Consider the following 16,001-nt stretch of genomic DNA (forward strand, 5'->3'; position numbering starts at 1 on the left):
GCCTCCCAACAATGTACAAGATCCTGACCAGCTGCATAACCAGGAAGATATCAGACCACTTGGAGAGCCAGAACATAATGGCCGAACAGCAGAAACGATACAAGAAGCAATTAACCATAGATGCTACGGTTATGGAGCAAGCCTACAAGAAGCACCGCAACATGTACCCAGCCTACATCGATTACCACAAGGGTTTCGACTCGTGCCTCATAGCTGGCTAATAGAGGCGCTGAACATCTGCAAAGTCAATCCGATAGTGACAAACATCCTAAGAGAAACGATGGCGAAATGGAGTACCACCATTAAGGTCGAAAATATCACAACCAGGACGGTCCCCATCAGGGGAGGAATCCTTCAGGAACATGGCCTCAGTCCATTGTGGTTCTGTCTAGCACTTAACCCACTATCTACCATGCTCAACAGTAGCAAGTACAGATATAACCTCAAAGAAGGAAGGAAGAACCTGTACACCCTCACCCACCTGATGTACATGGATGACATCAAGCTCTACATGGGAACCGAGAAGCACCTTCAGCAACTACTCCAGATCACCGAAGAATTCAGTAATGATATTAGGATGGAATTTGGTCTAGACAAATGCAAGACCCACAGATTACGTCAGGGAAAATTAGTCAACCAAAACTACCAGCTGCAGAGTGGTAAAGAGATCGAAGCCATGGAGGGAGAGGCCTACAAATACTTGGGGGAATGATGCAGGCTCAGCAATTACAACACAAAGAAATTAAGGCCTGCCTGACTGAAAAATACCATCAGAGACTCAGAAGCCTGCCAAAACCCATAAACACCTATGCAGTCCCAGTGCTAACCAACAGTGCTTCTTAACCAGTGCCTCCATTAATTACTCCAGAATAGAAGTTAAACTAACAGGTCTGTAGTTACTTGTGTAACCTTTTGAACCTCCTTTTTGAATTGGTGATACATTTGCACACCTCCAGTCCATGGGGACCTCCCTGATTCCAAGTAAGCTCTCATAATTATGGCTAAGGGTTTGCTTACTTCCTTAGCCACCTCCTTTAATATAACTGGATAGATCCCATCCACCCCAGGTACCTTTCTTATGTTTATTTTCAACAATTTCTGCTCGACTTTACTCTTAGTTATTACAAAATCATTTAGCTCACTCTCAGATTTTAATGCACCTCTGGCATTCCCCTCCCTGAGTAACTCCTCGTGTGTAAATGTTGATGCAAAATACTCATTCAGTTTGTTAGCTACCTGAGCAGGACCATCAACAGTTGAACCATCGATATCAAGTGGACCAATTTGATTCATATCCTTCCTTCTAGAATTTACATAAGTAAAGAACTCTTTGCATCCTTTGCCAAAAATAGATATTAAGAATAGGCAATCTGAAGACTTACCTAATTTACTTATACATTATGTACAGGACAATGTTGAGAAAAAAGTAGCGAGTTATGCTTAGATTTGAAAGTGTCTGCAATTCTGAAAGACATGATAGGAGGGAGTACATGACAGCCTTGTCAATCAGTTCAACCCTGAAGAGATTGTGCTTGACTCATGGGGTAGAATTTTTCCCAGCATGGCCGGTGCTTGATAACAGGAGAGACTGCTTTTACCGAGATGGGATGCACTTAAATAGAAAGGGTGCAAGAATCTTTGCTGATGCTATTGAGTCAGTGATATGTGATCTGAAAACTACTAGCTTGGGGGGGGGGGATACACAGACAAATAGATTAGCTAGTGCTGCACGTAGAGATGAAAGTGATCCTTGCACTGCTTTCAATGGAACATGCAGCAGCTTGGAAAGCAAGCTGTCAGGGAATTTAAGACCTGCTGTGGGTTGTCACAGAACAAGACAATACATGGGCTGAATTAGGGTAATTAAGAATAAGAACAGATGCTTGTATACTCACATGTACACCAATGCTAGGTACATAGCAAATAAATTTTAAGAATTTGAACTGATGGTGAAGTCATGAAATGCCACACTGTGGGGATATCTGAAATGTGGTTTCACTTAGATTTTAGGGATGCAGAATTTGAATATGGGGAATATGAATTTCAATGTATGCAGGAAGGGGGATTATGCTCTTAGTTAAGAAATATGTAAAATCTAAGGCAGTGCATCTAGATGATTTGAGTGGCCAGTGCAACATTGAATTAGTATGGTGTGACGTAAGCATTGGGAAAACAAATATGAGAGTAGGAGTCTTACAGGCCAAATGACTGATGAGTACAATGAACAACTGTACAGAGAAACAGAGTGGGCCAGTAAATCAGAATGTGTGTGTGTGTGTGTGTGTGTGTGTGTGTGTGTGTGTGTGTGTGTGTGTGTGTGTGTGTGTGTGTGTGTGTGTGTGTGTGTGTGTGTGTGTGTGTGTGTGTGTGTGCGTGTGTGCGTGCGTGTGACAGAGCGAGAGAGAGAGAGAGAGAGAGAGAGGGAGACTTTTGATCTGATTATCAGAAGTTATTCTTCATGTATTAAGAATCTGCAGATAACAGAACCACTAGGTGACAATAATCAAAGTACTGTTTTGGGATTTAATTAAAGATGTAACTACCATCAAGGGTAAAGAGAAGAGTTTTTGCTTTCGTAATGGAGACTAGTGGTCTCAGACAGTGTATAAATTCTATACAGTAGGACCAACTAATGACATTAAAAAAAAAAGTAAAGTGCAGCCATTATCAACCCACTGCAGGATGGAAGCCTCCTCAACAATTCATGCTGAGGGAAATGGACCATAATCTGCCACGCTGGTCCAGTGCGGGTTGGCAGATCGACCGTATTCAGCAGGCAGGGGCTTGAACCCCGGTCTACTCAAAGAGCGTGTGCTACTGCACTCCCGCTCCTGCCCACTCGGCCACGGAGGCCGTTACTAATGACATTACCAACACAAATTCTAAATGGAAAGAATTCAAGAAAATAATCATAGAAGCACTAGGGCTGCCATACCAACTAAAATATACTGTTCAAGACTTAGATCTAAATGGATGTCAGATGATCTACTGAGGCATGTGGCAGAGAAGAAAAATTCATGGATGTATATAAATAGCAGGTGATACAAAAGTCTTGTTAGCTATAAACTAGTCTGTTATCAAACCACAAAGGACATTAGGCAATTCAACACATTACAAGACATCCATGGCAAAAAATGCTAAAAAAAGCAGCAAAGACTTCTTTACTTATATTAACAATAGAAGGAAGGTGTTTGATCATATTGGTCCACCTGATGTCATGGTTTCACTGTTCATGAACCTGCTTAGGCTGACAGGCTGAATAGTTTTTTTGCATCTACATTTCACTCATTGAATTCTTTAGAGAAAGTTCCCACTGTTATAGCATCATACTAGCTAATCAGATTGGTCAGACAAGGTTTTCCCATAATCAATCCATGTTGTGACTGCTGTAAAACTATATTCCTCCTCTCATGATGACCCTGATTTACTTCTTTAACCATTATTTCATTATTTTTCCTGCAAAGAAATCAAGCTTACAGGTGTAAATTATTCACTTCTCTCTCTGATCCCCTTATGAACAGTGAAGACATTTGCACATCTCCAATCTATATGGAAATCTCGCTCCTGAATCTGAGGATGCTCTCATAATCGTAGCTAAGGGGTTATTCGCTGAATAACTGAGGAGTTATTCAGCGAGGGGAATGCCAGAGGTGTATTCAACTCTGGCAGTAAGCTAGAGAATCTTGTAATAACTGAGAGTAAAGTGTAGGAGAAATTGTTGAAGATAAATACAAGAAAGGCACCTGGGGTGGATGGGATTAATCCAGTTATATTAAATGAGGGAGCAAAGGAAGTAAGCAAACCCTTAGCCATAATTATGAGAGCTTCCTTGGACTCAGGGGAAGTAACCATGGACTGGAGATGTGCAAATGTGACCCCAATTCACAAAGGAGGATCAAAGGGCGACACAAGTAATTATAGACCTGTTAGTTTAACTTCTGTTCCTGGAAAATTAATGGAGGCACTGGTTAAAGATGCACTGCAGGATCATTTAGACAAGACTTCAGTTATAGCTCAGAGGTTTTGTTAAGGGGAAGTCTTGCCTGACCAATTTGATTGGATACTATGATGCAGTCACAAAAGAACTGGATGCAGGGAATAACTTTGATATTATATACTTGGATCTTACAAAGGCTTTTGATACTGTTGCACATGGAAGACTGCTGCACAAATTGGAGCAGTGTGGCATTGGAGGCAAATTGCTGCTATGGATAAAGGGGTGGTTGAGAGGAAGAAGACAGAGAGTGGTAATCAATGGACACTGCTCATCGTGGACTAATGTTATTAGTGGAGTCCCTCAGGGTTCAGTATTGGGTCCATTATTGTTTTCTGTATTTATAAATGATATTGATGATGGTATAACAAGCTTAATGTCCAAGTTTGCAGACGATACGAAGGTTGGCAGGGTTGTCAAGGACACTACTGACACTATGCTACCGCAACAGGATCTGGAAAGGTTGAGCAGATGGGCTGAGAGGTGGCAAATGAAGTTTAACATTGACAAACGTAAAGTACTACATATGGGAAACAGCAACCCCAGAGCAACGTATCAACTCTTTGGTACTACACTGACAGTGGTAGAGAATGAAAGGGACCTGGGGGTGGTTGTGCAGGCAGATATGAAGTATTCTGAGCAGTGCAAATGGGCTGCAAGAGTAGCTCATGGTGTATTGTTGATGATATATAGGAATTTTTCTAGCAGGGATAAGGAGGTGATTATTCCCTTGTATAAGGCAATGGTCAGACCACACCTAGAGTACTGTATACAGGTCTGGAGGCCTCATTTCAAGAAGGATGTAGAGATGCTGGAACGAGTACAGAGAAGAGCAACAAGATTAGTGAATGGAACAAAGGGGTGCTCTTACGAAGAAAGGCTTTAAGTTTTGCAAATTACAGTGTCTGGAGACTAGGCACCGGCGAGGTGATCTGATAGAGGTGTATAAAGCCTTGAATGGTTTGAGCATGCTCAATGCTGATGGGATTTTGCCTCTTGCTCAGAATAATCACCTGAGAGGGCATAAATTCAAATTGAGAAAAGACAGATGTAGGATAGATGTGCGGAAATTTGCCTTTAGCCAGCGGATAGTTGGTTGGTGGAACAGACTTCCATCCCTTGTTGTGGAAGTTGATAACCTAAATAAATTAAGGCTCAGCTGGACAGGTATTTCGAACGAACGGAGGGGTGAAGTGGAAGAGCTTTTTTTTTTTTTTTTTTTTGGCTGATGCTGCATAAGCTTGCTTTCTTGCATCATATGCCTCTACTAATGCTAATGCTAATGTAACCACCATCAAGAGTAAAGGGAAGGGTTTGGTTTTCATAAAGGTGACTACAGTGGTCTCAGACAGTTTTTGAATTCTATACAATGGGATCAACTGATGATGTTGCCAACTGTGAATTCTAAATAGGAAGCCTTCAGTGACTTAATCTTGGAGGCTACTAGGCTTTTCATACCAACTAAGAAATACTGTTCAAGGTTCAGGCCTATGTGGATGTTGGATGAATTAATGAGGCTCATGGCAGAGAACAAAAATGCATGGGATACATATACATTATCAGGTGACACAGAAGCCTATGGCAGATATAAGCTAGTCTGTAATCAAGTCACAAAGGAGGTTAGGCAGGCGAAGGCAGATTACGAGAAATCTTTGGCAAAGGATGCAAAGAAAAACAGTAAAGAGTTCTTTACTTATGTAAGCTCTATCAGATTGGTCCACTTGATATCAATGGTTCAACTACTGATGATCAACTATTGAGTTACTCAAGGAGGGGAATGCCAGAAGTTTATCAAACTTTAACAGGGAGCTAAGTGATTTTATAATAACTGAGAGCAAAGTGGAGGAGAAATTGTTGAAGTTAAACATAAAAAGGCACCTGGGGCAAATGGAATGTATCCAGTTATAATGCAGGAAGCAGCAAGGGAAGTAAGCAAACCCTTAGCCATAATTATGAGAGCATCCTTAGAGTCAGGGGAGGTCCCCATGGACTGGAGATGTGCAAATGCGTCCACAATTCACAATGAGGTTCAAAGGTTAAACACAAATAATTATAGACTTGTCAGTTTAACTTCTGTTCTGGGAAAAATAAGTAGTCACTGGCTAAAGTTGTGATACAGGAACACCTAGACAAGACAGCAGTAATAGCTAAGACACATTTGATTGGATACTACAATGTCGTCACAAAGGAACTGGATGCAAAAAATAATTTTGATATCATATACTTCGATTTCAGGAAAGCTTTTGATACTGTTGCGCATGGAAGACTGCTGTTCATATTGGAGTGGTATGGCATTAAGGGCAAGATACTGCAATGGATAAAGGGATGGTTGAGCGGGAGACAACAGAGAGTGGTAATAAATGGACACTGCTCTACATGGACTAATGTTATTAGCGGGGTTCCCCAGGGTTCAGTGCTAGGCCCATTGTTGTTTTGTGTATTATTCAATGATATCGATGAAGGCATATCAGGCTTAATGTCTAAGTTTGCAGACGATACAAAGTTTGGCAGGGTTTTTAATGACAGTAAAGACAGAATGCTACTGCAACAGTATCTAGAAAAGTTATGCAGATGGGCTGAGAAGTGGCAACTGAAGTTTAACATTGACAAATGCAAAGTACTCCATATGGGTAGCAGACCCAAGGGAAACGTACCAACTGTGTGGTACTATATTCAGGGAGGTGGAGAAAAAAGACCGGGGGTAATTGTGCAGCCAGATATGAAGTTCTTTGAATAGTGCAGACAGACTGCCAGAGCAGATCATGGAGTTTTGTCAATGATATATAGGAATTTTGCTAGCAGAGACAAGGAGGTGATTATCCCTTTGTATAAGGCAATGGTCAGGCCACACCTTGAGTACTGTATACAAGTCTGGAAGCCTCATTTTAGAAAGGATGGAGAGTTGCTAGAATGAGTACAGAGAAGGGCAACAAGATTGGTGAGAAGAACAAAGGGGATACGCTTACGAAGAAAGGCTTAAGTTCTGCAAGTTGATCTGATCGAGGTGTTTAAGGCTTTGAATGGTTTGAGCAGGCTCAATGCTGACAGGATACTTCCACTTGCTCAGATTAAGAACCTGAGAGGGCATAGATTCAAATTGAGGAAAGACAGTTCTAGAATAGATGTGTGGAAGTTTGGCTTTAGCCAGCGGGTAGTTGATTGCTGGAACAGACTTCTATCTGTTGTTGTGGAACAGCTTAAATAAATTTAAGGCTGAACTAGACAAACATTTGGATTGACCAGATGGGTGAAATGGGAAGGGTTTTTTTTTTTTTTTTTGGCTGATGCTGTATAAGCTTGCTTTCTTGCATCATACGCCTCAACTAATGCTAATTTTAATTACATCATCTGCGAAGTCTATGTGTCAATCAATATATCGTTTCCAACTTGTATTGCCACTACCAAAAACACGCACCGTCTGTTTATCGAGAATGCAGGGAGAAACTGTGATAACAGCAAACTTATTTTTCTGGTTAGTTTCCTGAAATTTGCCATGGTTCTCGTGTTGGTGTTCTTTACCTTGGCCGAAGGAACATTTTTTTATTACAACTATGAAAGAGTAACTGCAGACTAAGCAAGAAAATTCTTTTAATTACAGAATAATTAGCTATCGACACAACTCCCTTCAAATCTTATGGAACTGGAAGATTTACATAAATGTAAAAAATCATTATGCAAATATATATAAAAAAGAAGACCCTTAGATTATTTGACTAAGAATTATACAAAATAGGGTTTTCTTTTTCTTTCAAGGATATTGTTACATATGATATACTGTACTTCTTATACACTAAAAATAGTTTATTTCATTTTTTATTTATTTTGCATCACTCTGTCAATAGTAATATTTAAATTTTCTGTTTATGCTCTGGCACGACAATCAAGTCAGTAGAGTTTACAATAAATCGTCAATACAAATATTTATCGTATTTAGTAGTCACGGGCTTGAACCCCGATCCACTCAAGGAACGTGTGCTATGCACTCTCGCTCCTGACCACTCGGCTAGAACGTCACTTGCAAAGAACCTATTGTAATGATTTTTTTCACTGAATCTTTAGGAAAAGTTGATAAAACCTAAATTATTTGTCTCCTTAAAATTAGTAAACATACCTCTGTTGCAATTTCCCATCCATCAGGATTGAGTGATGGCAATATATGAATACGTGTAATGTTGACCAACCGTTGGATATCAGCATTTCCTTTCTTGTATTCTGTGCAGAGGTAATCAGACAGGGCAAGCAGAAGCTCTCTACCTAAAACCTCATTACCATGCATGTTGGCCACATACTTAAATTCTGGTTCAACTGTGTAAACAACAATATTTTCAGATAAAATTATTAATTGTTATATCATAAAAGTAACACATTACTTTATAAAAAATGCATTGCTTTTTTTAGAAAACAAAACAAAATTATACAAAATTCTTTAGCTTCATGACTGAAGTAATGAAGTAATGGTGATAAATTAAGTTAACAGAGAATAGTATACTAGCAGTTATACTCCTATGGCAGATGGCGCCTCCGTAGCCAGGTGGGAAGGAACAGCAGTGAGTAGCACACGCTTCTTGATTAGACCGGGGTTCGAGCCAGTCACCACCAAATACGGAGGATGCGGAAAGGTCAGGGAATGACCAATGCATATTCCCGGAGCAATATGGCTTTAGTTGCTAATGCTCCTAAAAACCTAATTAACTAACTAACTAACCTATGGCAGAGTTCCTCAAACTGTACATAAATACCTTCAAAAATATATAATAATAAAAAAAAAAAAAAAAAACCCTATGGATGTCTTTTCTGTAAGCCAATATTTTAAAAACAAAAAGTGTCTGCTAGATCACACCTGGATTAAATTTTGATGCTGAACTAGAATTTCTTTAACGAGTTTATTTCCATTTGTAAATTTATTATATTTTTTCTGGCATGGCCTTACATATTTCTTTATTTTTGTGTCAATCACATAATCTTAACCCAACAAAAGCAAGTATGGTACAATTTGGCATGCTATCCTGTGCAAATTGTGAGTTCACTGCTTTAAATAAGTGAATCATGAGTTCACTGCTATTTTCAATAAATTTTAATTTCAGCCCATAGCCTGAATTTAAAGGTCAGCAGATAATCCTAGTTCAACTGATGATGACTTGCCTTCTGTGTGCCAAATATAACAGTGCATTTGGTGCACTATTAGATGAAACTAAACTACTGAAGACAAAAGTGGGAACTTGTCAGGGACTCAATTATCTAGTAATCCCTGATATCGGCTTCTAGAAAGAATAATCAATTGCAGATTGCTCAAGCACAGTGCCCCACAACCAGTGTGCATTTATTTTTCCCAGCTCATTACTAATTTATGACATTATAACAAAGAATCTCTATAAACAGAATTCTATGACTAATGACAAAAAGTAAATTATTTCAATAAGCTTGGCAATGTGAGATGCAACCTCTCCACTCTCTCTCTCTCTCTCTCTCTCTCTCTCTCTCATGTCAGTATTTTTGTTGGTCTTTTGCCTTTTCTGTAAGTTTTGTATCAACTTGTGTTCGCAAATATTCACGTGGAGTTCTTGTGTAAAGTTTATTTCCCTTTATTACTGGCCCTTTAAAATGGATAAATTTTTGTGAAAAGATGATTTAGTTTTATTAAAGAATGATGAACAAAAATCCAATGCTTCTAAAATTCCAACAATTTTTAAAAGACAATACAAGGAAGAATATACTACATACAGATTTACGTGGTGTGGAGATGTGTTGTCTCCAAACCCAGAGTGTGTGGTTTGCAGAGAAAAACTTTGAAATGAAGCAACAGTGCCAAGTAAATTGATGTGACACTATTAACAAATCATCCATACTATATGAAGAAGAATACAATTGTTTTTTTAAGTGGCTTTTAAAGCAGAGCTCAAAACAAAGCCAATATATGACATCTACTCTCACAGTTTCTGACATTAGAAGCCAGTTACCTTGTAGTGAGATTAATTGCTTGCAATAAAAAAAACCCGTACGATTGGTAAAACCCTCATAAAAATAGCGTGCAGAGAAATTGTTTGACTTATGGTTAGACCTGAAGCTGTTAAAGAAGTTAAAGAATTCTTCATGGTATCAGCTGAAGAGATACATTGCTGACACATATTCACAAAATGTCAAGTGACACATTGCAAACTCTCCTTGCAAGATTAAAAGAGGTTGCTTGTTTTTTGCTTCAAACTGACGAGTCAACTGACATATTGTGCATTTTGTTGACCAGGGCTCCATTAAAGAGCATTATTTATTTTGCAAGGAGCTGTCTGAAATAATGACTGGTGAAGACATTTTTCAAGCTACTGATGACTTTGTGAAAATTCAAAAATGAAAACACTGCAAGTGTTTGCACCAATGCCACTGCAGCTATGACAAAGAAAATAAAAGATTTTCAGTCATGCAGGCATAACCTATCAATACAAGTTACTCACTGTTTCTGCCATCGTGAAGCATTAGTGGCAAAAACTTTGCCAGAGCAGATTGGTACAACATTGAGAAAATGTATTGAAATTGTTAACTGACTGAAAGGGCCACTAACTCTCGCTTATCCAAAGCACTTTGTAAAGAAATGGGATCATAGCATCTTTACTTACTTTTCCACACAGAAATTCACTGCCTTTCCCGAGGCAAGGTTTTGTCCAGATTACACGAGCGTCACAATGAGATCAAGCAATTTCTATTAAATCATAATGAGCCTCATTTTCTAAAACTCCTTGAAAATAACTTTCAGTTGGCTAAACTTGCTTACATAGCATATTTGTGCACCTTAATGAATTAAACAAGAAAGTGCAACACCCTAAAGAAAATATTTTAACATGTTTGGACAAATTAAATGGGTTCAAGAATAAATTATAGGTATGGCAAAACAAACTTAAAATGTAGATCATTAGAAATGGACCAACAGACAGATGAAGCTATATACAGTCCATGAAGAAATTGACAGATCAGAAATATTAGATTTGGCTGGAAATCATTTGAGCATGCTACAAGATAATTTTTTGTATTATTTTCCATCAACGAAAATGAAATAATATAATTGGGTTCTAAATCCCTAAGCACCACTGTCAACATTTCTGTCAAAACTTTCCCCAATTACACTATTAATACTTTACTGCCATTTTCAACTACATACCTCTGCAAGCTCAGCTTTTCAACATTAATGTTGATAAAAAATGATAAAAGTCCCCATTTGCTGGATCTGGATCATACACTTAGGGTTGCTCTAATATAAAACCAAATGTTAAATGTTTATGTTCCCTAAAGCAGGCTCAAGTTTCTCGCTAATGTATTTTAGCGAGACATAATCAGTTGCTCTTATTTTTTTCCAATGTCACTTCAATTGATTCTACAAAACAGTTTCTGCTTAATAATATATCATATTTGTTATGTAAAAACTTCTTATGCATAAAAGCTAACATTTTGTAAAAAACAAGGAAATACTTTCAAGGTATTTTTTTCTAAAGGTGGCTAAAGGTGAAAAGGTCTCTCCAGTAAATTTTTTTTTTTTTTTTTTTTTTTTGTTTTACCAGTGCTCCTCAGAGCTGTAAAATGGATGCAGCCGCTTCCATATTAACATGGCCCTGGTGCCTGGTAAATCTTAAATAAATTTTAATAGATTTAATTTTGAAAATGATATTTCAACTGATGTCATGATTGCTGTCAATGAAGGATTATTTTGAAAAGGGTCTGGCCCAAAATCCCGACAGTATCTACTATATTGTAAAAATATATGAATATAATTCTATATATTTATTAGTTTTTTTAGTAAGTAAAAATTTACCTTATTAGATTAATTTTGTAGAAAGAATATAAAAAATTAAAATTTTTACGACAAATACTTCTCTCAATTTGAAGATCATGTTTTCTGTTACAGAAACAAACAGTTTTAAAATATGATCAGCAAATAAAAACGACTTAATTAGTTTTACTTTATTTTATTGCATTTAACTGGTAATTTTTCAATTCGAATTGTGATATTTGTATAGGGCATTTCAGCAATAATTATAGGTACAGCATTAAAATTCTAAAGATAAAAAACCTGAAATAAGAATGCTTTCGGAATATGAAAATTTAGAGTAATGTATTTTGGCAGCTACGCAACATTTGTCATAAATATCATTAGCATTACTAAAACTGTAATTATACCGGTATTTGTTATTAGCTGTACTTTCTTTGACAAGTACATTAGGCATGACCATGGGTACTGGCAAGATATTTTGAAAGAGGTAACAGGAAAAAATATCGCCAGAAAAAATATTCTATTTTTTTATTATTATTATTATAATAATAAGAAGAAAATGGGAAAATAAGAAAATGGGATATCTTATTAAAGATTCTGCAGTGGGAGGAAAGAAATATATTTACAACAAAAGTGTCACTGCTCCTATTCAATGCCTATCACGTGCTCAATACTGGATTATGGATAGTATATTTAAAACCATGCCCACAATTTTTTTATCAATTATATACAATACATCCACCCATCGGTAATGAAAACTATCGAATTCTTCCCTTAGTTTATGTATTGATGATGAATAAGAGTGAAGAAAATTAAGTTTGTTCCAAGATATGACTGACTTTGCCGAATAATATGAAATTGAATTGAGACCACACGCCATATTAACTGACCTGGAATTGGGTGCAATAAATGCCTCCAAAGGTGAGTTCCCTAACATGTCTAATAAGGTCTGTTTTTTACACCTGGAACAATGTGTTTGGAGAAAAATTCAAGCAAGCAGACTGGCATCTCAGTACAGCACCGATGAAGAATTTAGTTTTCTGCTTCGACATTTGTGTTCCTTGGCATTTATTCCTTCTGGTGAGGTACCACAAGCATTTAATGTTTTGAAGCCATATTTAACAAGAGAAGCTAGTGATGTGATAGAGTGGTTTGAAGACAATTATATATATGGAAGAAGTATATGCATAATGGTACAGAATTCGTGCTCCACCATTATTTCTACCAACATTATGGTCCCTATATGATTTGATTCAAATGGGAATTCCAAGCACCCAAAACAGTGTGAGGCTTGGCATAGAAGATAGGATGTATCGCTGGATGAGCACATATTTGCGTATATAGCATCACTGAGGAATTTCAGTAAGAACAGCAACAGATCAATAACCAGGCTGAATGCATACTTCATGGTGAATTCTGTCCAAAATGCAAGAAGGTGACAGTTGTGAAAAAAATGAGAATGAGGGTTGTGAACGATCGTGAAAACTGATCTGTGATGGATTACCTTCGCGGTATTGTGTACAATGTATCTTTATAAAGATTATTTTATTTTATGCATATATATATATATAAATAAAAGTGTCTGTGTGTATATATACAGTCGTACCTCTATATAAAGAAATCAATCGTTCCCTTAAAAAAATCTGTTAAACAGAAATTTCATTATAAAGAAATATGACATTTTCAACAGTGAAAAATACTGTAAATTCAGAAATATAGAAGATGGGAAATAAATCAGAAATAAGGGGAATGAATAAATCTTCTAACATTTTAAAACAATTAATTTATTAACTGTTTTCAAATGTTAGAAAACATTCACAAAAACAGAATTTCTAAGCACAGCAGAGCATCTAGACGAATTGGAAGTCACAAAATCTATACATCTAAAACCTGTTGACTTCTTCAAGTATCTTGGCTGTATTATAACTAAGGAAGGACTTGGGAAAGAGGAAGTTAGCACACGAATTCACAAAAGTAGGAAAATTCTTTGTGCCCTTAATACAATCTGGTGGGACAACAATATCTCCCTTAGAACAAAAAACATATCGGACAGTCGTAAGTGGAATTGTTACTTTGCTACGAATGTAAGGTGTGGACACTGAACGAGAGTGACAAAAAGAAGCTTAGGGCCCCTAGAGATGGACTACCTTCGTCGAAGTGCTAGAGTCTCCAAGCTTGAGAGGATTACAAACGAGGAAATTAGAAGGCAGTTGCACACAGATATGATATTATAGAGCGAAATGAAAATAGAAGGCTGAGATGGTTTGGCCATCTATGCATGAATGAAGAGAGATGGCCTAAAATTTTATATGAGTGAATACTACAAGGGAAGAGAAGATGAAGGCATCCTAGAAAATCATGGAAGGAGGGTGCAATATCAGCTATGAGAGAGAGGAATTTGAAACTTGAAGATACCCAAGTGAGGCAAATTTGGAAAATGGGAACGACAAGGTGACGATCAGTCATATAGTCAACATAGATAGAATTTATTAATACATACATATTAAGAAATGACTACTTACATGATGCACACAATATATTAGTGCACTTTTAAGAATTATATTGCAAAATATTTGGTTATTTTTTGTTGTTCACTGGATTCTACTGTACACCATTCATAAAAATGTTCGCATTTGTTTAAACACTAAAATGTATTTTCTGTTACAATTTCTTCCCACTGAAGGCCTCAATGCAAAGTTTCAAATGCTGCCAACATTTCTTGTTTGGAAGGTTTAATATTACTATTGCCCTCATTTCCTTTGTTGTCCTCATTTTCATCCAATTCATCGTCGATATTGTCACTAGTTCTTTAAATGCACTCCAAAATGTTGGAGTCACTCGGATATTCAGCCACTATGACATTATCTATGACTCATAAAAATTTGTCAAGAACAATTTCTCCACTGATCAAGCCTCTCACTTGGAGTTATTCCCAAGATTGCTTAATGTCTTGTAGTAGTTCATCCCTCTCATCGCTGTAAATTGGTGTTTTGGCAAAATCTGCTTTTGTAAAACAATTCTTAATTGTTGTTTCCATCACATCTTGACTCCACACTTTTGGCAACTCTGATATGCACATCTGCAAGTCTAAAACAGAATCTATAAGTTGGTTAGTTTCTATCCTCAGTATAATTTTTGTCAGTATGTACCTTCGGTAGTGCATTTTCAAATCCTTGGCCCACTGGCTGCAGTATAGATGGGGTAATCGCAGGGAAGAAAATAAGCTTCACACTTGTAAGTTTTGATACCGAGTGAAGGTAGGCAGGGCAGTTGTCGACAATCAACACGATTTTTCTGATTTCTTTCGTCATCTATCAAAATTTAAAATTCACTGCTCAAAAATTTTTTTAAAAACATTTTCTTTCCAATAGGGATAGTCTTCTTCGATTGCAACTAGACGTTCATCACAAATAACATTTTCAAGTAAGCCACGCAGTCTTTAAATTTGTCCAGCCAACCAGAACTCACTTGGAATATTTGATGTCCTAGAAAAGATGCATACAGAATAGCCCTTTCTTTTATAAATTAATGGCCCTGATATTGGCATGTTTTGGTTTCAAATCAACTTTATCCATTTAAAAATTGTTTCATCTACATCTTCATACAGACATAAAACTGGGGATTGGGTACAAGGTTATCCACGTGTTGGTCAAGATTTTGGCAATTCCGGCGAACGCTAAGTTTTTATTATATTTAGTCATTTTACTGACTTTAGCATTAGTAGAGGCATATGATGCAAGAAGGCAAGCATATACAACATCAGCCAAAAAAAAAAAAAAAAAAATCCTTCCCATTTTACCCATCCATTCGCTCCAAATGTTTGACTAGTTCTGCCTTGAATTTATTTAACCTGTCAAATTCTACGACGACACAGAAGGAAGTTTGTTCCAGGAATCAACCACAAGCTGGTTAAAGGCAAACATCTGCACATCTATTCTACAACTGTCTTTCTTCAATTTGAATTTATGTCCCCTAAGGTGATTAAACTAGGCAAGAGGAACAATCCCAACAGCATTGAGCTTGCTCAAACCAATCAAGACCTTATACACCTCAATCAGATCACCTTGCGGTAATTTGCAAATCTTAAGCCTTTCTTCCTAAGGGCAACTTTTTTGTTCAATTCACTAATCTTGTTGGCATTCTCTGCACTCATTCCAGCAGCTCAACATCCTTCCTAAAATGAGGCCTCCAGACCTGTATACAGTACTCTAGGTGTGGCGTAGCCATTGCCTTATACAAGGGAATAATCACCTC

At 37.3% G+C, this 16,001-nt stretch overlaps 1 protein-coding gene across 1 annotated transcript in view; it reads right to left on the reverse strand.

Annotated features, from left to right (window-relative positions):
• LOC150089708 (carboxypeptidase E-like) overlaps positions 1-16,001 on the reverse strand; it is a 116,647-nt gene that overhangs the window by 82,684 nt on the left and 17,962 nt on the right. The window contains exon 2 of the mRNA XM_090368749.1: positions 8,106-8,299. Within this exon, the coding sequence (XP_090224875.1) occupies positions 8,106-8,299 (194 nt within the window). The remainder of the gene's footprint in view (positions 1-8,105; positions 8,300-16,001) is intronic.

This window comes from Mastigoproctus giganteus, chromosome 2 (assembly GCF_048544385.1).
Source record: "Mastigoproctus giganteus isolate SK-2022 chromosome 2, ASM4854438v1, whole genome shotgun sequence".
In the NCBI taxonomy this organism is placed as follows: domain Eukaryota; kingdom Metazoa; phylum Arthropoda; class Arachnida; order Uropygi; family Thelyphonidae; genus Mastigoproctus; species Mastigoproctus giganteus.